Source organism: Bombina bombina, chromosome 5 (genome assembly GCF_027579735.1).
Source record: "Bombina bombina isolate aBomBom1 chromosome 5, aBomBom1.pri, whole genome shotgun sequence".
NCBI lineage: Eukaryota > Metazoa > Chordata > Amphibia > Anura > Bombinatoridae > Bombina > Bombina bombina.
Genome location: NC_069503.1, coordinates 1,114,721,814 through 1,114,745,490, shown reverse-complemented (window position 1 = coordinate 1,114,745,490; position 23,677 = coordinate 1,114,721,814). Strand labels below are relative to the sequence as shown.

The window sequence follows — 23,677 nt, the reverse complement described above, 5'->3', positions numbered from 1 at the left end:
CATTATGTGAGCTTTTGTTACAGCTGTGTAATGTGCTTCAGGTTAGTGTGCAGGATACATTATGTGAGCTTTTGTTACAGCTGTGTAATGTGCTTCAGGTTAGTGTGCAGGATACATTATGTGAGCTTTTGTTACAGCTGTGTAATGTGCTTCAGGTTAGTGTGCAGGATACATTATGTGAGCTTTTGTTACAGCTGTGTAATGTGCTTCAGGTTAGTGTGCAGGATACATTATGTGAGCTTTTGTTACAGCTGTGTAATGTGCTTCAGGTTAGTGTGCAGGATACATTATGTGAGCTTTTGTTACAGCTGTGTAATGTGCTTCAGGTTAGTGTGCAGGATACATTATGTGAGCTTTTGTTACAGCTGTGTAATGTGCTTCAGGTTAGTGTGCAGGATACATTATGTGAGCTTTTGTTACAGCTGTGTAATGTGCTTCAGGTTAGTGTGCAGGATACATTATGTGAGCTTTTGTTACAGCTGTGTAATGTGCTTCAGGTTAGTGTGCAGGATACATTATGTGAGCTTTTGTTACAGCTGTGTAATGTGCTTCAGGTTAGTGTGCAGGATACATTATGTGAGCTTTTGTTACAGCTGTGTAATGTGCTTCAGGTTAGTGTGCAGGATACATTATGTGAGCTTTTGTTACAGCTGTGTAATGTGCTTCAGGTTAGTGTGCAGGATACATTATGTGAGCTTTTGTTACAGCTGTGTAATGTGCTTCAGGTTAGTGTGCAGGATACATTATGTGAGCTTTTGTTACAGCTGTGTAATGTGCTTCAGGTTAGTGTGCAGGATACATTATGTGAGCTTTTGTTACAGCTGTGTAATGTGCTTCAGGATAGTGTGCAGGATACATTATGTGAGCTTTTGTTACAGCTGTGTAATGTGCTTCAGGTTAGTGTGCAGGATACATTATGTGAGCTTTTGTTACAGCTGTGTAATGTGCTTCAGGTTAGTGTGCAGGATACATTATGTGAGCTTTTGTTACAGCTGTGTAATGTGCTTCAGGTTAGTGTGCAGGATACATTATGTGAGCTTTTGTTACAGCTGTGTAATGTGCTTCAGGTTAGTGTGCAGGATACATTATGTGAGCTTTTGTTACAGCTGTGTAATGTGCTTCAGGTTAGTGTGCAGGATACATTATGTGAGCTTTTGTTACAGCTGTGTAATGTGCTTCAGATTAGTGTGCAGGATACATTATGTGAGCTTTTGTTACAGCTGTGTAATGTGCTTCAGGTTAGTGTGCAGGATACATTATGTGAGCTTTTGTTACAGCTGTGTAATGTGCTTCAGGTTAGTGTGCAGGATACATTATGTGAGCTTTTGTTACAGCTGTGTAATGTGCTTCAGGTTAGTGTGCAGGATACATTATGTGAGCTTTTGTTACAGCTGTGTAATGTGCTTCAGGTTAGTGTGCAGGATACATTATGTGAGCTTTTGTTACAGCTGTGTAATGTGCTTCAGATTAGTGTGCAGGATACATTATGTGAGCTTTTGTTACAGCTGTGTAATGTGCTTCAGGTTAGTGTGCAGGATACATTATGTGAGCTTTTGTTACAGCTGTGTAATGTGCTTCAGGTTAGTGTGCAGGATACATTATGTGAGCTTTTGTTACAGCTGTGTAATGTGCTTCAGGTTAGTGTGCAGGATACATTATGTGAGCTTTTGTTACAGCTGTGTAATGTGCTTCAGGTTAGTGTGCAGGATACATTATGTGAGCTTTTGTTACAGCTGTGTAATGTGCTTCAGGTTAGTGTGCAGGATACATTATGTGAGCTTTTGTTACAGCTGTGTAATGTGCTTCAGGTTAGTGTGCAGGATACATTATGTGAGCTTTTGTTACAGCTGTGTAATGTGCTTCAGGTTAGTGTGCAGGATACATTATGTGAGCTTTTGTTACAGCTGTGTAATGTGCTTCAGGTTAGTGTGCAGGATACATTATGTGAGCTTTTGTTACAGCTGTGTAATGTGCTTCAGGTTAGTGTGCAGGATACATTATGTGAGCTTTTGTTACAGCTGTGTAATGTGCTTCAGGTTAGTGTGCAGGATACATTATGTGAGCTTTTGTTACAGCTGTGTAATGTGCTTCAGGTTAGTGTGCAGGATACATTATGTGAGCTTTTGTTACAGCTGTGTAATGTGCTTCAGGTTAGTGTGCAGGATACATTATGTGAGCTTTTGTTACAGCTGTGTAATGTGCTTCAGGTTAGTGTGCAGGATACATTATGTGAGCTTTTGTTACAGCTGTGTAATGTGCTTCAGGTTAGTGTGCAGGATACATTATGTGAGCTTTTGTTACAGCTGTGTAATGTGCTTCAGGTTAGTGTGCAGGATACATTATGTGAGCTTTTGTTACAGCTGTGTAATGTGCTTCAGGTTAGTGTGCAGGATACATTATGTGAGCTTTTGTTACAGCTGTGTAATGTGCTTCAGATTAGTGTGCAGGATACATTATGTGAGCTTTTGTTACAGCTGTGTAATGTGCTTCAGGTTAGTGTGCAGGATACATTATGTGAGCTTTTGTTACAGCTGTGTAATGTGCTTCAGGTTAGTGTGCAGGATACATTATGTGAGCTTTTGTTACAGCTGTGTAATGTGCTTCAGGTTAGTGTGCAGGATACATTATGTGAGCTTTTGTTACAGCTGTGTAATGTGCTTCAGGTTAGTGTGCAGGATACATTATGTGAGCTTTTGTTACAGCTGTGTAATGTGCTTCAGGTTAGTGTGCAGGATACATTATGTGAGCTTTTGTTACAGCTGTGTAATGTGCTTCAGGTTAGTGTGCAGGATACATTATGTGAGCTTTTGTTACAGCTGTGTAATGTGCTTCAGGTTAGTGTGCAGGATACATTTATGTGAGCTTTTGTTACAGCTGTGTAATGTGCTTCAGGCTAGTGTGCAGGATACATTATGTGAGCTTTTGTTACAGCTGTGTAATGTGCTTCAGGTTAGTGTGCAGGATACATTATGTGAGCTTTTGTTACAGCTGTGTAATGTGCTTCAGGTTAGTGTGCAGGATACATTATGTGAGCTTTTGTTACAGCTGTGTAATGTGCTTCAGGTTAGTGTGCAGGATACATTATGTGAGCTTTTGTTACAGCTGTGTAATGTGCTTCAGGTTAGTGTGCAGGATACATTATGTGAGCTTTTGTTACAGCTGTGTAATGTGCTTCAGATTAGTGTGCAGGATACATTATGTGAGCTTTTGTTACAGCTGTGTAATGTGCTTCAGGTTAGTGTGCAGGATACATTATGTGAGCTTTTGTTACAGCTGTGTAATGTGCTTCAGGTTAGTGTGCAGGATACATTATGTGAGCTTTTGTTACAGCTGTGTAATGTGCTTCAGGTTAGTGTGCAGGATACATTATGTGAGCTTTTGTTACAGCTGTGTAATGTGCTTCAGGTTAGTGTGCAGGATACATTATGTGAGCTTTTGTTACAGCTGTGTAATGTGCTTCAGGTTAGTGTGCAGGATACATTATGTGAGCTTTTGTTACAGCTGTGTAATGTGCTTCAGGTTAGTGTGCAGGATACATTATGTGAGCTTTTGTTACAGCTGTGTAATGTGCTTCAGGTTAGTGTGCAGGATACATTATGTGAGCTTTTGTTACAGCTGTGTAATGTGCTTCAGGTTAGTGTGCAGGATACATTATGTGAGCTTTTGTTACAGCTGTGTAATGTGCTTCAGGTTAGTGTGCAGGATACATTATGTGAGCTTTTGTTACAGCTGTGTAATGTGCTTCAGGTTAGTGTGCAGGATACATTATGTGAGCTTTTGTTACAGCTGTGTAATGTGCTTCAGGTTAGTGTGCAGGATACATTATGTGAGCTTTTGTTACAGCTGTGTAATGTGCTTCAGGTTAGTGTGCAGGATACATTATGTGAGCTTTTGTTACAGCTGTGTAATGTGCTTCAGGTTAGTGTGCAGGATACATTATGTGAGCTTTTGTTACAGCTGTGTAATGTGCTTCAGGTTAGTGTGCAGGATACATTATGTGAGCTTTTATTACAGCTGTGTAATGTGCTTCAGGTTAGTGTGCAGGATACATTATGTGAGCTTTTGTTACAGCTGTGTAATGTGCTTCAGGTTAGTGTGCAGGATACATTATGTGAGCTTTTGTTACAGCTGTGTAATGTGCTTCAGGTTAGTGTGCAGGATACATTATGTGAGCTTTTGTTACAGCTGTGTAATGTGCTTCAGGTTAGTGTGCAGGATACATTATGTGAGCTTTTGTTACAGCTGTGTAATGTGCTTCAGGTTAGTGTGCAGGATACATTATGTGAGCTTTTGTTACAGCTGTGTAATGTGCTTCAGGTTAGTGTGCAGGATACATTATGTGAGCTTTTGTTACAGCTGTGTAATGTGCTTCAGGTTAGTGTGCAGGATACATTATGTGAGCTTTTGTTACAGCTGTGTAATGTGCTTCAGGTTAGTGTGCAGGATACATTATGTGAGCTTTTGTTACAGCTGTGTAATGTGCTTCAGGTTAGTGTGCAGGATACATTATGTGAGCTTTTGTTACAGCTGTGTAATGTGCTTCAGGTTAGTGTGCAGGATACATTATGTGAGCTTTTGTTACAGCTGTGTAATGTGCTTCAGGTTAGTGTGCAGGATACATTATGTGAGCTTTTGTTACAGCTGTGTAATGTGCTTCAGGTTAGTGTGCAGGATACATTATGTGAGCTTTTGTTACAGCTGTGTAATGTGCTTCAGGTTAGTGTGCAGGATACATTATGTGAGCTTTTGTTACAGCTGTGTAATGTGCTTCAGGTTAGTGTGCAGGATACATTATGTGAGCTTTTGTTACAGCTGTGTAATGTGCTTCAGGTTAGTGTGCAGGATACATTATGTGAGCTTTTGTTACAGCTGTGTAATGTGCTTCAGGTTAGTGTGCAGGATACATTATGTGAGCTTTTGTTACAGCTGTGTAATGTGCTTCAGGTTAGTGTGCAGGATACATTATGTGAGCTTTTGTTACAGCTGTGTAATGTGCTTCAGGTTAGTGTGCAGGATACATTATGTGAGCTTTTGTTACAGCTGTGTAATGTGCTTCAGGTTAGTGTGCAGGATACATTATGTGAGCTTTTGTTACAGCTGTGTAATGTGCTTCAGGTTAGTGTGCAGGATACATTATGTGAGCTTTTGTTACAGCTGTGTAATGTGCTTCAGGTTAGTGTGCAGGATACATTATGTGAGCTTTTGTTACAGCTGTGTAATGTGCTTCAGGTTAGTGTGCAGGATACATTATGTGAGCTTTTGTTACAGCTGTGTAATGTGCTTCAGGTTAGTGTGCAGGATACATTATGTGAGCTTTTGTTACAGCTGTGTAATGTGCTTCAGGTTAGTGTGCAGGATACATTATGTGAGCTTTTGTTACAGCTGTGTAATGTGCTTCAGGTTAGTGTGCAGGATACATTATGTGAGCTTTTGTTACAGCTGTGTAATGTGCTTCAGGTTAGTGTGCAGGATACATTATGTGAGCTTTTGTTACAGCTGTGTAATGTGCTTCAGGTTAGTGTGCAGGATACATTATGTGAGCTTTTGTTACAGCTGTGTAATGTGCTTCAGGTTAGTGTGCAGGATACATTATGTGAGCTTTTGTTACAGCTGTGTAATGTGCTTCAGGTTAGTGTGCAGGATACATTATGTGAGCTTTTGTTACAGCTGTGTAATGTGCTTCAGGTTAGTGTGCAGGATACATTATGTGAGCTTTTGTTACAGCTGTGTAATGTGCTTCAGGTTAGTGTGCAGGATAAGTTATGTGAGCTTTTGTTACAGCTGTGTAATGTGCTTCAGGTTAGTGTGCAGGATACATTATGTGAGCTTTTGTTACAGCTGTGTAATGTGCTTCAGGTTAGTGTGCAGGATACATTATGTGAGCTTTTGTTACAGCTGTGTAATGTGCTTCAGGTTAGTGTGCAGGATACATTATGTGAGCTTTTGTTACAGCTGTGTAATGTGCTTCAGGTTAGTGTGCAGGATACATTATGTGAGCTTTTGTTACAGCTGTGTAATGTGCTTCAGGTTAGTGTGCAGGATAAGTTATGTGAGCTTTTGTTACAGCTGTGTAATGTGCTTCAGGTTAGTGTGCAGGATACATTATGTGAGCTTTTGTTACAGCTGTGTAATGTGCTTCAGGTTAGTGTGCAGGATACATTGTGACCTTATTTTACACAGTTTTACAGTTACACAAATTATATTTCTAAAGCACTTAACAATAATATAGAGCAATGCAGTTACTGCTAAATGTACAGCTTCTGCTTTGTGTTATGCACATTATACAGTTGTCAACCTCATTGATATGTAAATGCAAACTGCTTCTTTCACAGGCTGTGAGAATACTTAAGGCTGTGAGATGAGACACTGCAAGCCGGGCGGCACGTAGCGTGTGGATGTGGCTGTGCGCGCTCAGTGTGTCTTGCCTTTTCATATCTGAGAACTCTGCTGCGTCAGGTCGCGTAGCTGAGCGCTCAGAGATGAAATATTTGATCTTCAGAAGCAATGCGAAGCAGCTGCTTCGCTTCGCGCCGCATCGCTTGCAGTGTCTTACAGCCTTTAAGCTCCAAGATGGTGGGGCCCAGTATGAAGAGGCGGAGCTTCAGTATCTGGCACATTTAAGCTATTAAAATAGGAAAACTAATTTGAAAAGAGCTGCTGAACAGTAACCTAGGGAGTAGTTACTATTCTTTTGTAGTTGTGCAACGCAGTTTAATGTCCCTTTAAATTATACATAATAAAGAGAATATTAATTTGGTTATAAATAAGTATATTACAAAATAGTTAAAAGGCCATTTTAGTAAAAATATAAGCATTTTCTTATCTGAGCATGTAATTGTAAGACTATCAAACACAGATCATGGTGTGTTTAAACACATTGTACAAAATGCTACTGGTCTTGTGCACAAAACACAGCTGATCCAATCAGCAGAGCTAGTTTCACACCTGAGTCATGCGACTAGCGCTGCTGATTGGAAAATTGGCCAAAATGGATGTAGTTACAATGTTTCTTGACAAATAAACTCTCACATATGAGGTAATTATGTATTTAAAGGGACAGTAAAGTCAAAATTACACATTTGTGATTCGATTAGAACAACTTTCAACTTGACTTCTGTTATCTAATTTGTTTTTGTTTTTCTCTTGGAATCCTTTGTTGGCGAGTAACACTAAGTTGGCTGATGGGAGTTTCGGAGCGTAAACATGTTTTTAATACACTACAGCAGCAGCGTTTGCAATTATGTATAACATTGCTATAAACATTGATTCGTGCACTTCTGCCAGATGGCTAAAGGCACATGCACGCTCCTGAGCCCACTTAGGATTACAATGGATACCAAGAGAAAACAAAACATAAAATAGAAGTAAATTGGAAAGTTGTTTAACACGGTATGCTCTGTCCAATCCATTTAAGTTTAATTTGAACTTTACTGTCTCTTTAAGGTCACCTGTATAGAATACTTTTTTGCTGAATGTTTACTATATATGTTTCTATTTTAGCCACACAGATTGATCCAGATGAACTGCAAGAAGTGTTCCAGCTAACTTCTGGGGATGTGCTTGGTATAAATACTAATGGTGGGTATCACACGCAGGATTTTTCCTTGTTGCTGTGGCTTTTTCTGTTTTTATTTTTTATCATGCAATCACTAGATTCCAGTAATTGTCTGCGTATAGAGCCATCAACACAATGCCCTACCTAGATCTTAAGCACTGCATTTTGTATTTTCCTCCAATTTACTGTTTGCTAATGCACCTGCAGTGTTTGTTAAAAGGCGATGTCTCATCAAGTGCATACATATAAAAACACACACACTAGCAGGAGGGTGTGGGCTGCGCTGTAAAGGACAATGTATTCACTATAATCATGTAGTAAAACAGCATTGTACCCTCTGTGACAAATACGATATGTTGAAAATCTTCTTATTTTTCCCTTCAGCTTAGCTGTGAGAATCTTGACATTGTTTTAAATGATTTTTGCTATAATATGCATAATTTAAAAGAATTCTAGCCTTTGATGTAGTGCCTTAATTTTCCTCAGTTTTATAAATTATAAAAAGCAGCTTGATCTCACACTAATAAATGCAACACATAGCTTTTACTTTTTTGATGCTGAATATTTGATTATAGGAGTATAAAAAAAGGATCCTGTCACTGTGGTCTGCTGTCACCTAAAGGCACAGAAGTCCTCTTTTTGAAAATATAGGAGGCCCCTTTCTTTCAAACTACTATCATAAACCTCTGTTTCCTTCTGTTAGCAGTGAGGGTCCACAATCACATTCATGACCTATAGGAAATACTATTTCTGGCCACCAGGAGGAGGCAAAGACAATCCAAACAAGACTATAAATATTCCTCCCACTTCCCCTACCCTCCAGTAGTTCTTTGCCTTGTCATATGGAGGTAGAGTGGGGGATAGACATGGCTTCTTGGTCGGTGTCTGTTGGCTTGGGCCCTCAGATTACGATCTCAGTGGAGTGGGGAGCAGTGTTTCTGTACCTTATGAGCTGCATTCCCTCTAAGGCCAGTTTTGTGTACGGCCCAGCAGTGAACTACTGGAGGGTAGGGGATGCGGGAGGGATATCTATAGTTTTGTTTGGGGTGTCTTTGCCTCCTCCTGGTGGCCAGGAATAGTATTTCACACAGGTCATGAATGTCATCGTGGACTCTCACTGCCAAGAAGGAAATTAATAAATTAATAATAAATTATCAGGTTAGAATCATTTTAGTTGTCATATGCAAAAGACCCATTAACTTATTGGTCATTGAACCAGTCAAATGGTTGCTGGGAAAATAGGTTAAGAGAAATTGTATTTATTGAAAAAAATGGCAGGATAGTGCTTGAAATAAATACTATGAGATCCCACAAATCGTCACAAGTGGGATCTATTTCCTGTCCACCTGGGGGAGGTAGAACACACCTGCATTGAAAAGCTTCACTCCACCCCATTTCCAGCATTCAGCAACCTTACTCACTGTCACTCAAGCTGCAAGCTTACTTAGTTTGGCCCTGTTCTGTGTTTGTATGCTAAGGGGTTAAGCTTTTATAGGAGAGTTTGCAATTTGCATTATATGTAATCCACATCCCTTCTGGAGCTGTGGCCATCTTAACTTTTGGAAATGTGCAAGTTATTAGCTGTTTTGGAGCTGCACTGGAGGGGGTAATAATATATCTTTAATTGCAGAGCAGTTTCTAGCATTAAATGGACTCTCACCATCATTTTCAAGAAAAAAAGCCCATTCATGCTTACCTAATAGATTTCTTTTATGGTGTAGAGAATGCATGACCCTGCCCTTGGTTAATATTCACTTCAGTTGGCAGCAGGTAGTGTTTTACACTTAATTTACCCTGCTATGACCCTGTCCTGGTCTAGCTTTCCTTCTCTGCTTGGTAATGTGCATATATAGCGTTCTATGTAATTTATGGGTTTTTTACCACCTCCTTATGAATAGAAGATATATCCCACGTTAGGATTTGTGGACTCAACATTATGAAATAAGAAAATGTATCAGCATATATGTTTTCGTTTCCCTTCAAAATGCTGCCTGCAAACCAAATTGCTGGTGTAGGCAGCTTGCAGCATTTGCTGCAGAATTGCATTTTTTGACCACTCTAGGGAATATATTTTCTTTTTTAAGACACAATGAGTCCACAGATCATCTTAATTACTAATGGGATATTCACTTCCTGGTCAGCAGGAGGAGGCAAAGAGCACCACAGTGGAGCTGTTAAATAGCTCCTCCCTTCCCACCCACTCCAGTCATTCTCTTTGCATACGTTAGTGATAGGATGTGGTAACGTGAGGTGTTAGAAAAGATTCTTAAATCAAGAGTTTATTATTTTTAAAGTGTAGTGCAAGATTGTGCTGCTTTGTTCTAAGGTGTAGCCGTAGTCCATATCAGTCTCTTCAGTAGGGCTTTGGTGGCTTTAGAACAATGGGAACTGGTGGGACATAATTCTCACTGCACCTCCCATACATTTATGCTGCCCTTATCCTGATGGCCTAAGCAAACTTACTCAGGCTTTTATCATTTTCCACAGGGCTATGGAATGGAGAAGACCTCTTAAACCTGCTGGTCTGTCCTGCTGTCGGACAGAGTTAAAGGTAAGTGCTGACTTTTCTTTCATGTAATTAGCAAGAGTCCATGAGCTAGTGACGTATGGGATATACATTCCTACCAGGAGGGGCAAAGTTTCCCAAACCTCAAAATGCCTATAAATACACCCCTCACCACACCCACAAATTAGTTTTACAAACTTTGCCTCCCGTGGAGGTGGTGAAGTAAGTTTGTGCTAGATTCTACGTTGATATGCGCTCCGCAGCAGGCTGGAGCCCGGTTTTCCTCTCAGCGTGCAGTGACTGTCAGAGGGATGTGAAGAGAGTATTGCCTATTTGAATTCAATGATCTCCTTCTACGGGGTCTATTTCATAGGTTCTCTGTTATCGGTCGTAGAGATTCATCACTTACCTCCCTTTTCAGATCGACAATATACTCTTATATATACCATTACCTCTACTGATTCTCGTTTCAGTACTGGTTTGGCTTTCTACTACATGTAGATGAGTGTCCTGGGGTAAGTAAGTCTTATTTTCTGTGACACTCTAAGCTATGGTTGGGCACTTTTGTATAAAGTTCTAAATATTTGTATTTAAACATTTATTTGCCTTGATTCAGGATGTTCAATATTCCTTATTTCAGACAGTCAGTTTCATTATTTGGGATAATGCATTTGAATAATCAATTTTTTTCTTACCTTAAAATTTGACTTTTTTCCCTGTGGGCTGTTAGGCTCGCGGGGGCTGAAAATGCTTCATTTTATTGCGTCATTCTTGGCGCGGACTTTTTTGGCGCAAAAAAAATAAAATAAATAAATTTCTCCAACATAGGTGTGTCCGGTCCACGGCGTCATCCTTACTTGTGGGATATTCTCTTCCCCAACAGGAAATGGCAAAGAGCCCAGCAAAGCTGGTCACATGATCCCTCCTAGGCTCCGCCTACCCCAGTCATTCTCTTTGCCGTTGTACAGGCAACATCTCCACGGAGATGGCTTAGAGTTTTTTAGTGTTTAACTGTAGTTTTTCATTATTCAATCAAGAGTTTGTTATTTTCAAATAGTGCTGGTACGTACTATTTACTCAGAAACAGAAAAGAGATGAAGAATTCTGTTTGTATGAGGAAAATGATTTTAGCAACCGTAACTAAAATCCATGGCTGTTCCACACAGGACTGTTGAGAGCATTAACTTCAGTTGGGGGAACAGTTTGCAGTCTTTGCTGCTTGAGGTATGACACATTCTAACAAGACGATGTAATGCTGGAAGCTGTCATTTTCCCTATGGGATCCGGTAAGCCATGTTTATTACGATTGTAAATAAGGGCTTCACAAGGGCTTATTTAGACTGTAGACATTTTTTGGGCTAAATCGATTGATATTAACACTTATTTAGCCTTGAGGAATCATTTATTCTGGGTATTTTGATATAATAATATCGGCAGGCACTGTTTTAGACACCTTATTCTTTAGGGGCTTTCCCAAAGCATAGGCAGAGTCTCATTTTCGCGCCGGTGTTGCGCACTTGTTTTTGAGAGGCATGGCATGCAGTCGCATGTGAGAGGAGCTCTGATACTTAAAAAAGTCTTCTGAAGGCATCATTTGGTATCGTATTCCCCTTGGGTTTGGTTGGGTCTCAGCAAAGCAGATACCAGGGACTGTAAAGGGGTTAAAGCTTAAAACGGCTCCGGTTCCGTTATTTTAAGGGTTAAAGCTTCCAAATTTGGTGTGCAATATTTTCAAGGCTTTAAGACACTGTGGTGAAAGTTTGGTGAATTTTGAACAATTCCTTCATGTTTTTTCGCAATTGCAGTAATAAAGTGTGTTCAGTTTAAAATTTAAAGTGACAGTAACGGTTTTATTTCAAAACGTTTTTTGTACTTTCTTATCAAGTTTATGCCTGTTTAACATGTCTGAACTACCAGATAGACTGTGTTCTGAATGTGGGGAAGCCAGAATTCCTATTCATTTAAATAAATGTGATTTATGTGATAATGACAATGATGCCCAAGATGATTCCTCAAGTGAGGGGAGTAAGCATGGTACTGCATCATTCCCTCCTTCGTCTACACGAGTCTTGCCCACTCAGGAGGCCCCTAGTACATCTAGCGCGCCAATACTCCTTACTATGCAACAATTAACGGCTGTAATGGATAATTCTGTCAAAAACATTTTAGCCAAAATGAACCCTGTTCAGCGTAAGCGTGGATGCTCTGTTTTAGTTACTGAAGAGCATGACGACGCTGATATTAATATCTCTGAAGGGCCCCTAACCCAATCTGAGGGGGCCAGGGAGGTTTTGTCTGAGGGAGAAATTACTGATTTAGGGAATATTTCTCAGCAGGCTGAATCTGATGTGATTACTTTTAAATTTAAATTGGAACATCTCCGCATTTTGCTTAAGGAGGTATTATCCACTTTGGATGATTGTGAAAATTTGGTCATCCCAGAGAAACTATGTAAAATGGACAAGTTCCTAGAGGTGCCGGGGCTCCCAGAAGCTTTTCCTATACCCAAGCGGGTGGCGGACATTGTTAATAAAGAATGGGAAAGGCCCGGTATTCCTTTCGTCCCTCCCCCCATATTTAAAAAATTGTTTCCTATGGTCGACCCCAGAAAGGACTTATGGCAGTCAGTCCCCAAGGTCGAGGGAGCGGTTTCTACTTTAAACAAACGCACCACTATTCCCATAGAGGATAGTTGTGCTTTCAAAGATCCTATGGATAAAAAATTAGAAGGTTTGCTTAAAAAGATGTTTGTTCAGCAGGGTTACCTTCTACAACCCATTTCATGCATTGTCCCTGTCACTACAGCCGCATATTTCTGGTTTGATGAACTGATTAAGGTGCTCGATAGTGACTCGCCTCCTTATGAGGAGATTATGGACAGAGTCAATGCTCTCAAATTGGCTAATTCTTTCACTCTTGACGCCTCTTTGCAATTGGCTAAGTTAGCGGCTAAGAATTCTGGGTTTGCTATTGTGGCGCGCAGAGCGCTTTGGTTGAAATCTTGGTCGGCTGATGCGTCTTCCAAGAACAAGCTACTAAACATTCCTTTCAAGGGGAAAACGCTGTTTGGTCCTGACTTGAAAGAGATTATCTCTGATATCACTGGGGGTAAGGGCCATGCCCTTCCTCAGGATCGGCCTTTCAAGGCAAAAAATAGACCTAATTTTCGTCCCTTTCGTAAAAACGGACCAGCCCAAGGTGCTACGTCCTCTAAGCAAGAAGGTAATACTTCTCAGGCCAAGCCAGCTTGGAGACCAATGCAAGGCTGGAACAAGGGAAAGCAGGCAAAGAAACCTGCCACTGCTACCAAGACAGCATGAAATATCGGCCCCCGATCCGGGACCGGATCTGGTGGGGGGCAGACTCTCTCTCTTCGCTCAGGCTTGGGCAAGAGATGTTCTGGATCCTTGGGCGCTAGAAATAGTCTCCCAGGGTTATCTTCTGGAATTCAAGGGACTTCCCCCAAGGGGAAGGTTCCACAGGTCTCAGTTGTCTTCAGACCACATAAAAAGACAGGCGTTCTTACTGTGCGTAGAAGACCTGTTAAAAATGGGAGTGATTCATCCTGTTCCATTGAGAGAACAAGGGATGGGGTTCTACTCCAATCTGTTCATAGTTCCCAAAAAAGAGGGAACATTCAGACCAATCCTAGATCTCAAGATCTTAAACAAATTTCTCAAGGTCCCATCTTTCAAGATGGAAACCATTCGAACTATCCTTCCTTCCATCCAGGAAGGTCAATTCATGACCACGGTGGATTTAAAGGATGCGTATCTACATATTCCTATCCACAAGGAACATCATCGGTTCCTAAGGTTTGCATTCCTGGACAAACATTACCAGTTCGTGGCGCTTCCTTTCGGATTAGCCACTGCTCCAAGGATTTTCACAAAGGTACTAGGGTCCCTTCTAGCTGTGCTAAGACCAAGGGGCATTGCAGTAGTACCTTACCTGGACGACATTCTAATTCAAGCGTCGTCCCTCCCTCGAGCAAAGGCTCACACGGACATCGTCCTGGCCTTTCTCAGATCGCACGGCTGGAAAGTGAACGTGGAAAAGAGTTCTCTATCCCCGTCAACAAGGGTTCCCTTCTTGGGAACAATTATAGACTCCTCAGAAATGAGGATTTTTCTAACAGAGGCCAGAAAGACAAAGCTCCTGGACTCTTGTCGAATACTTCATTCCGTTCCTCTTCCTTCCGTAGCTCAGTGCATGGAAGTGATCGGGTTGATGGTAGCGGCAATGGACATAGTTCCTTTTGCGCGCATTCATCTAAGACCGTTACAACTGTGCATGCTCAGTCAGTGGAATGGGGACTATACAGACTTGTCTCCAAAGATACAAGTAAATCAGAGGACCAGAGACTCACTCCGTTGGTGGCTGTCCCTGGACAACCTGTCACGAGGGATGACATTCCACAGACCAGAGTGGGTCATTGTCACGACCGACGCCAGTCTGATGGGCTGGGGCGCGGTCTGGGGATCCCTGAAAGCTCAGGGTCTTTGGTCTCGGGAAGAATCTCTTCTACCGATAAATATTCTGGAACTGAGAGCGATATTCAATGCTCTCAAGGCTTGGCCTCAGCTAGCGAGGACCAAGTTCATACGGTTTCAATCAGACAACATGACGACTGTTGCGTATATCAACCATCAGGGGGGAACAAGGAGTTCCCTAGCGATGGAAGAAGTGACCAAGATCATTCTATGGGCGGAGTCTCACTCCTGCCACCTGTCTGCTATCCACATCCCGGGAGTGGAAAATTGGGAAGCGGATTTTCTGAGTCGTCAGACATTGCATCCGGGGGAGTGGGAACTCCATCCGGAAATCTTTGCCCAAGTCACTCAACTTTGGGGCATTCCAGACATGGATCTGATGGCCTCTCGTCAGAACCTCAAAGTTCCTTGCTACGGGTCCAGATCCAGGGATCCCAAGGCGGCTCTAGTGGATGCACTAGTAGCACCTTGGACCTTCAAACTAGCTTATGTGTTCCCGCCATTTCCTCTCATCCCCAGGCTGGTAGCCAGGATCAATCAGGAGAGGGCGTCGGTGATCTTGATAGCTCCTGCGTGGCCACGCAGGACTTGGTATGCAGATCTGGTGAATATGTCATCGGCTCCACCTTGGAAGCTACCTTTGAGACGAGACCTTCTTGTTCAGGGTCCGTTCGAACATCCGAATCTGGTTTCACTCCAGCTGACTGCTTGGAGATTGAACGCTTGATTTTATCGAAGCGAGGTTTCTCAGATTCTGTTATCGATACTCTTGTTCAGGCCAGAAAGCCTGTAACTAGAAAGATTTACCATAAAATTTGGAAAAAATATATCTGTTGGTGTGAATCTAAAGGATTCCCTTGGGACAAGGTTAAGATTCCTAGGATTCTATCCTTCCTTCAAGAAGGATTGGAAAAAGGATTATCGGCAAGTTCCCTGAAGGGACAGATTTCTGCCTTGTCGGTGTTACTTCACAAAAAACTGGCAGCTGTGCCAGATGTTCAAGCCTTTGTTCAGGCTCTGGTTAGAATCAAGCCTGTTTACAAACCTTTGACTCCTCCTTGGAGTCTCAATTTAGTTCTTTCAGTTCTTCAGGGGGTTCCGTTTGAACCCTTACATTCCGTTGATATTAAGTTATTATCTTGGAAAGTTTTGTTTTTAGTTGCAATTTCTTCTGCTAGAAGAGTTTCAGAATTATCTGCTCTGCAGTGTTCTCCTCCTTATCTGGTGTTCCATGCAGATAAGGTGGTTTTACGTACTAAACCTGGTTTTCTTCCAAAAGTTGTTTCTAACAAAAACATTAACCAGGAGATTATTGTACCTTCTCTGTGTCCGAAACCAGTTTCAAAGAAGGAACGCTTGTTGCACAATTTGGATGTTGTTCGCGCTCTAAAATTCTATTTAGATGCTACAAAGGATTTTAGACAAACATCTTCCCTGTTTGTTGTTTATTCAGGTAAAAGGAGAGGTCAAAAAGCAACTTCTACCTCTCTCTCTTTTTGGATTAAAAGCATCATCAGATTGGCTTACGAGACTGCCGGACGGCAGCCTCCCGAAAGAATCACGGCTCATTCCACTAGGGCTGTGGCTTCCACATGGGCCTTCAAGAACGAGGCTTCTGTTGATCAGATATGTAGGGCAGCGACTTGGTCTTCACTGCACACTTTTACCAAATTTTACAAGTTTGATACTTTTGCTTCTTCTGAGGCTATTTTTGGGAGAAAGGTTTTGCAAGCCGTGGTGCCTTCCATTTAGGTGACCTGATTTGCTCCCTCCCTTCATCCGTGTCCTAAAGCTTTGGTATTGGTTCCCACAAGTAAGGATGACGCCGTGGACCGGACACACCTATGTTGGAGAAAACAGAATTTATGTTTACCTGATAAATTTCTTTCTCCAACGGTGTGTCCGGTCCACGGCCCGCCCTGGTTTTTTAATCAGGTCTGATAATTTATTTTCTTTAACTACAGTCACCACGGTACCATATGGTTTCTCCTATGCTATTATTCCTCCTTAACGTCGGTCGAATGACTGGGGTAGGCGGAGCCTAGGAGGGATCATGTGACCAGCTTTGCTGGGCTCTTTGCCATTTCCTGTTGGGGAAGAGAATATCCCACAAGTAAGGATGACGCCGTGGACCGGACACACCGTTGGAGAAAGAAATTTATCAGGTAAACATAAATTCTGTTTTCTTTGTTATTTCCGGCGTCATACTTGTCACCGGAAGTTGCGTCATTTTTGACGTTTTTTGCGCCAAAAGTGTCGGCGTTACGGGATGTGGCGTCATTTTTGGCGCCAAAAGCATTTAGGCGCCAAATAATGTGGGCGTCTTTTTTGGCGCTAAAAAATATGGGCGTCATTTATGTCTCCACATTATTTTAAGTCTCATTATTTATTGCTTCTGGTTGCTAGAAGCTTGTTCACTGGCATTTTTTCCCATTCCTGAAACTGTCATTTAAGGAATTTGACCAATTTTGCTTTATATGTTGTTTTTTCTATTACATATTGCAAGATGTCCCAGATTGACCCTGAGTCAGAAGATACTTCTGGAAAATCGCTGCCTGATGCTGGATCCACCAAAGTTAAGTGTATTTGCTGTAAACTTATGGTATCTGTTCCTCCAGCTGTTGTTTGTAATGAATGTCATGACAAACTTGTTAATGCAGATAATATTTCCTTTAGTAATATTACATTACCTGTTGTTGTTCCATCAACATCTAATACTCAGAGTGTTCCTGTTAACATAAGAGATTTTGTTTCTAAATCCATTAAGAAGGCTATGTCTGTTATCCCTCCTTCTAGTAAACGTAAAAGGTCTTTTAAAACTTCTCATTTTTCAGATGAATTTTTAAATGAACATTATTATTCTGATAATGATTCCTCTGGTTCAGAGGATTCTGTTTCAGAGGTTGATGCTGATAAATCTTCATATTTGTTCAAAATTGAATTTATTCATTCTTTGCTTAAATAAGTCTTAATTGAATTAGAAATAGAGGATTCTGGTCCTCTTGATACTAAATCTAAACATTTAAATAAGGTTTTTAAATCTCCTGTAGTTATTCCAGAAGTTTTTTCCTGTCCCTGATGCTATTTCTGAAGTAATCTCCAGGGAATGGAATAATTTGGGTAATTCATTTACTCCTTCTAAACGTTTTAAGCAATTATATCCTGTGCCATCTGACAGATTAGAGTTTTGGGACAAAATCCCTAAGGTTGATGGGGCTATCTCTACTCTTGCTAAGCGTACTACTATTCCTACGGCAGATAGTACTTCCTTTAAGGATCCTTTAGATAGGAAAATTGAATCCTTTCTAAGGAAAACTTACTTACGTTCAGGTAATCTTCTTAGACCTGCTATATCTTTAGCGGATGTTGCTGCAGCTTCAACTTTTTGGTTAGAAGCTTTAGCGCAACAAGTAACAGATCATAATTCTCATAGCATTGCTAATCTTCTTCAACATGCTAATAACTTTATTTGTGATGCCATCTTTGATATCATTAGGGTTGATGTCTGGTATATGTCTCTAGCTATTTTAGCTAGAAGAGCTTTATGGCTTAAAACTTGGAATGCTGATATGTCTTCTAAGTCAACTTTACTTTCCCTTTCTTTCCAGGGTAATAAATTATTTGGTTCACAGTTGGATTCTATTATTTCAACTGTTACTGGAGGGAAAGGAACTTTTTTACCCCAGGATAAAAAATCTAAAGGTAAATTTAGGTCTAATAATCGTTTTCGTTCCTTTCGTCACAATAAGGAACAAAAGCCTGATCCTTCCCCTACAGGAGCGGTATCAGTTTGGAAACCATCTCCAGTCTGGAATAAATCCAAGCCTTTTAGAAAGCCAAAGCCAGCTCCCAAGTCCACATGAAGGTGCGGCCCTCATTCCAGCCCAGCTGGTAGGGGGCAGATTACGTTTTTTCAAAGAAATCTGGATCAATTCAATTCACAATCTTTGGATTCAGAACATTGTTTCAGAAGGGTACAGAATAGGCTTCAAGATGAGGCCTCCTGCAAGAAGATATTTTCTTTCCCGTGTCCCAGTAAATCCAGAGAAGGCTCAAGCATTTCTGAAATGTGTTTCAGATCTAGAGTTGGCTGGAGTAATTATGCCAGTTCCAGTTCTGGAACAGGGGCTGGGGTTTTACTCAAATCTCTTCATTGTACCAAAGAAGGAGAATTCCTTCAGACCAGTTTTGGATTTAAAAATATTGAATCATTATGTAAGGATACCAACATTCAAAATGGTAACTATAAGGACTATTCTGCCTTTTGTTCAGCAAGGGCATTATATGTCCACAATAGATTTACAGGATGCATATCTGCATATTCCGATTCATCCAGATCACTATCAGTTTCTGAGATTCTCTTTCCTAGACAAGCATTACCAGTTTGTAACTCTGCCGTTTGGCCTAGCAACAGCTCCAAGAATTTTTACAAAGGTTCTCGGTGCCCTTCTGTCTGTAATCAGAGAACAGGGTATTGTGGTATTTCCTTATTTGGACGATATCTTGGTACTTGCTCAGTCTTCACATTTAGCAGAATCTCATACGAATCGACTTGTATTGTTTCTTCGAGATCATGGTTGGAGGATCAATTTACCGAAAAGTTCATTGGTTCCTCAGACAAGGGTAACCTTTTTAGGTTTCCAGATAGATTCAGTGTCCATGACTCTGTCTCTGACAGACAAGAGACGTCTAAAATTGGTTTCAGCTTGTCGAAACCTTCAGTCTCAATCATTCCCTTCGGTAGCCTTATGCATGGAAATTCTAGGTCTTATAACTGCTGCATCGGACGCGATCCCCTTTGCTCGTTTTCACATGCGACCTCTTCAGCTTTGTATGCTGAACCAGTGGTGCAGGGATTATACAAAGATATCTCAATTGATATCTTTAAAACCGATTGTACGACACTCTCTGACGTGGTGGACAGATCACCATCGTTTAGTTCAGGGGGCTTCTTTTGTTCTTCCAACCTGGACTGTGATTTCAACAGATGCAAGTCTGACAGGTTGGGGAGCTGTTTGGTGGTCTTTGACAGCACAAGGGGTTTGGGAATCTCAGGAGGTGAGATTATCAATCAATATTTTGGAACTCCGTGCAATTTTCAGAGCTCTTCAGTCATGGCCTCTTCTAAAGAGAGAGTCGTTCATTTGTTTTCAGACAGACAATGTCACAACTGTGGCATATATCACTCATCAAGGAGGGATTCACAGTCCTCTGGCTATGAAAGAAGTATCTTGAATACTTGTATGGGCGGAATCCAGCTCCTGTCTAATTTCTGCGGTTCATATTCCAGGTATAGACAATTGGGAAGCGGATTATCTCAGTCGCCAAACGTTACATCCGGGCGAATGGTCTCTTCACCCAGAGGTATTTCTTCAGATTGTTCAAATGTGGGGACTTCCAGAAATAGATTTGATGGCTTCTCATCTAAACAAGAAGCTTCCCAGGTATCTGTCCAGATCCAGGGATCCTCAGGCGGAAGCAGTGGATGCATTGTCACTTCCTTGGAAGTATCATCCTGCCTATATCTTTCCGCCTCTAGTTCTTCTTCCAAGAGTAATTTCCAAGATTCTGAAGGAATGCTTGTTTGTTCTGCTGGTGGCTCCAGCATGGCCTCACAGGTTTTGGTATGCGGATCTTGTCCGAATGGCCACTTGCCAACCGTGGACTCTTCCATTAAGACCAGACCTTCTGTCACAAGGTCCTTTTTTCCATCAGGATCTCAAATCCTTAAATTTGAAGGTATGGAGATTGAACGCTTGATTCTCAGTCATAGAGGTTTCTCTGACTCTGTGATTAATACTATGTTACAGGCTCGTAAATCTGTATCTAGGAAGATATATTATCGAGTCTGGAAGATTTACATTTCTTGGTGTCTTTCTCATCATTTTTCCTGGCATTCTTTTAGAATTCCGAGAATTTTACAGTTTCTTCAGGATGGTTTGGATAAAGGTTTGTCTGCAAGTTCCTTGAAAGGACAAATCTCTGCTCTTTCTGTTCTTTTTCACAGAAAGATTGCTAATCTTCCTGATATTCATTGTTTTGTACAAGCTTTGGTTCGTATAAAACCTGTTATTAAGTCAATTTCTCCTCCTTGGAGTTTGAATTTGGTTCTGGGGGCTCTTCAAGCTCCTCCATTTGAACCTATGCATTCACTGGACATTAAATTACTTTCTTGGAAAGTTTTGTTTCTTTTGGCCATCTCTTCTGCTAGAAGAGTTTCTGAATTATCTGCTCTTTCTTGTGAGTCTCCTTTTCTGATTTTTCATCAGGATAAGGCGGTGTTGCGAGCTTCTTTTAAATTTTTACCTAAGGTTGTGAATTCTAACAACATTAGTAGATAAATTGTGGTTCCTTCTTTATGTCCTAATCCTAAGAATTCTAAGGAGAGATCATTGCATTCTTTGGATGTAGTTAGAGCTTTGAAATATTATGTTGAAGCTACTAAGAATTTCCGAAAGACTTCTAGTCTTTTTGTTATCTTTTCCGGTTCTAGGAAAGGTCAGAAGACCTCTGCCATTTCCTTGGCGTCTTGGTTGAAATCTTTAATTCATCATGCATATGTCGAGTCGGGTAAAACTCCGCCTCAAAGGATTACAGCTCATTCTACTAGTTCAGTTTCTACTTCCTGGGCGTTTAGGAATGAAGCTTCAGTTGATCAGATTTGCAAAGCAGCAACTTGGTCTTCTTTGCATACTTTTACTAAATTCTACCATTTTGATGTGTTTTCTTCTTCTGAAGCAGTTTTTGGTAGAAAAGTTCTTCAGGCAGCTGTTTCAGTTTGATTCTTCTGCTTATAATTTCAGTTTTTTTCATTATAAGATTTAAACTTTATTTTGGGTGTGGATTATTTTCAGCGGAATTGGCTGTCTTTATTTTATCCCTCCCTCTCTAGTGACTCTTGCGTGGAAGATCCACATCTTGGGTATTCATTATCCCACTAGCTCATGGACTCTTGCTAATTACATGAAAGAAAACATAATTTATGTAAGAACTTACCTGATAAATTCATTTCTTTCATATTAGCAAGAGTCCATGAGGCCCACCCTTTTCGTGGTGGTTATAATTTTTTTGTATAAAGCACAATTATTCCAATTCCTTATTTTTTATGCTTTCACACTTTTTGTTTTATCACCCCACTTCTTGGCTATGCGTTAAACTGATTTGTGGGTGTGGTGAGGGGTGTATTTATAGGCATTTTGAGGTTTGGGAAACTTTGCCCCTCCTGGTAGGAATGTATATCCCATACGTCACTAGCTCGTGGACTCTTGCTAATATGAAAGAAATTAATTTATCAGGTAAGTTCTTACATAAATTATGTTTTTTCTTATTCTGGGAAAAAATAAAACTCAGAGGAAAGTGGGTATTTTAAACTTATCACTGGATAACATATAAGGCTCTGACAAGGGACTCTTTATGTTGGGACATCAAGCTCTCTTATTTGCAGGGTATTGGACAGCCATAAGTACAGGCTCTGGGGCTGGGAGTTGAGCACAATTTTTGATCTTGGTGGTTATTTTAAAAGGTAACTTTTTTTTACTGCAGAAAGTTCATTGCCTCTGACTGATTTGGAGGTTGTAACTTTTAGGTTTAAGCTAGAACACCTCCGCCTGTTGCTCAGGGAGGTTTTGGTTACTTTAGACGACTGTGATTCCACAGTAGTGGTCGCTCCTTCGAAGTCGAGTAAATTGGACGGATATTTCGAAGTTCCCTCTTACTCAGACATTTTTCCAGTTCCAAAGCGAGCTTCGGAGATTGTTTCTAAGGAATGGGAGGGACAGGTATTCCCTTCTCTCCCTTTCCTATTTTTAAAAATATGTTTCCCATAGCTGATTCTTTCAAGGAGGCTTGGCAAACAGTTCCTAAGGTGGAAGGGGCTTTTTCCATTTTAGCCAAGCAAACTACTATTCCCATTGAGGATAGTTGTGCTTTCAAAGATCCTATGGACAAGAAGTTGGAGGGTTTACTTAAAAAAAATTTTTGTTCACCAGGGTCTGCTATTACAGCCAGCTGCGTGCATTGCTACTGTCACTAGTGCGGCAGCATATTGGTTTGATTCTCTGTCTGAGTCTCTCAGGACTGAGACTTCCTTAGAGGAGATCCAAGACAGGATTAATGCTCTGAAGTTAGCTAATGCTTTTATTACGGACGCTTCTCAGCAGATTACTAAACTGGCAGCTAAGAGTTCGGGTTTCTCTGTCCTAGCCCGCAGAGCCTTATGATTAAAACCTTGGTCTGCAGACGTGTCATCTAAGTCTAAGCTTCTAGCGATTCCTTACAAGGGAAAGACTTTGTTTGGACCTGGCCTGATGGAAATTATCTCTGATATCCCGTGATAAGAGAAACAAACAAAAAGGACGACAGAGTAATTTTCGCTCCGTTCGAAATTTCAAGGGAAATGCTTCCTCTTCCTCCGCTAAACAGGAGCAATCTAAGTCTACATGGAGACCCAAACAGCCTTGAAACAAGGGTAAACAGTCCAAGAAGCCTGCTATTGAATCCAAATCGGAATGAAGGGCATGCCCCTGATCCGGGACCAGATCTGGTAGGGGGCAGACTTTCCCTCTTCTTTCAGGCTTAAGTTCAAGATGTTCAGGATCCCTGGGCAATAGAAATAGTGTCTCAGGGATACAAGTTGGAGTTGCGGTTTCTTCTTTCAAGATTATCTGCAGACCAGACAAAAGGAGAGGCGTTCTTACATTGTGTAGGAGACCTGTCGGCCCTGGGAGTGATTGTTCCCGTCCCAGTTCAGGAACAGGGTCAGGGTTTTTTTTTCCCAATCTGTTTGTGGTTCCCAAAAAGGAGGGAACCTTCAGACCAATTTTAGATCTAAAAAGTCTAAACAAATTTCTCAGGAAACAATCCGTTCCATTCTTCCCTTAATCCAGGAGGGTCAATTCATGACAACAGTGGATTTAAAGGACGCGTACCTACATGTTCCTATTCACAGGGATCATCACAAGTTCCTACGGTTTTCCTTCCAGGACAAACACTTCCAGTTCGTGGCTCTTCCTTTTGGCCTGGCCACTGCTCCCAGAATCTTCACAAAGGTTCTGGGGTCTCTGTTGTCGGTCCTTTGGGCATGGGGCATTGGGGTGGCGCCTTATCTGGACGACATTCTAGTCC

At 41.1% G+C, this 23,677-nt stretch overlaps 1 protein-coding gene across 3 annotated transcripts in view; it reads left to right on the top strand.

The window, feature by feature from the left end:
- TSNARE1 (t-SNARE domain containing 1) overlaps positions 1-23,677 on the top strand; it is a 1,244,582-nt gene that overhangs the window by 640,338 nt on the left and 580,567 nt on the right. For all 3 annotated transcript variants that reach the window (XM_053715403.1, XM_053715402.1, XM_053715404.1), the window contains one exon: positions 7,501-7,578. In XM_053715403.1, coding sequence (XP_053571378.1) covers positions 7,501-7,578 — 78 coding nt within the window. The remainder of the gene's footprint in view (positions 1-7,500; positions 7,579-23,677) is intronic.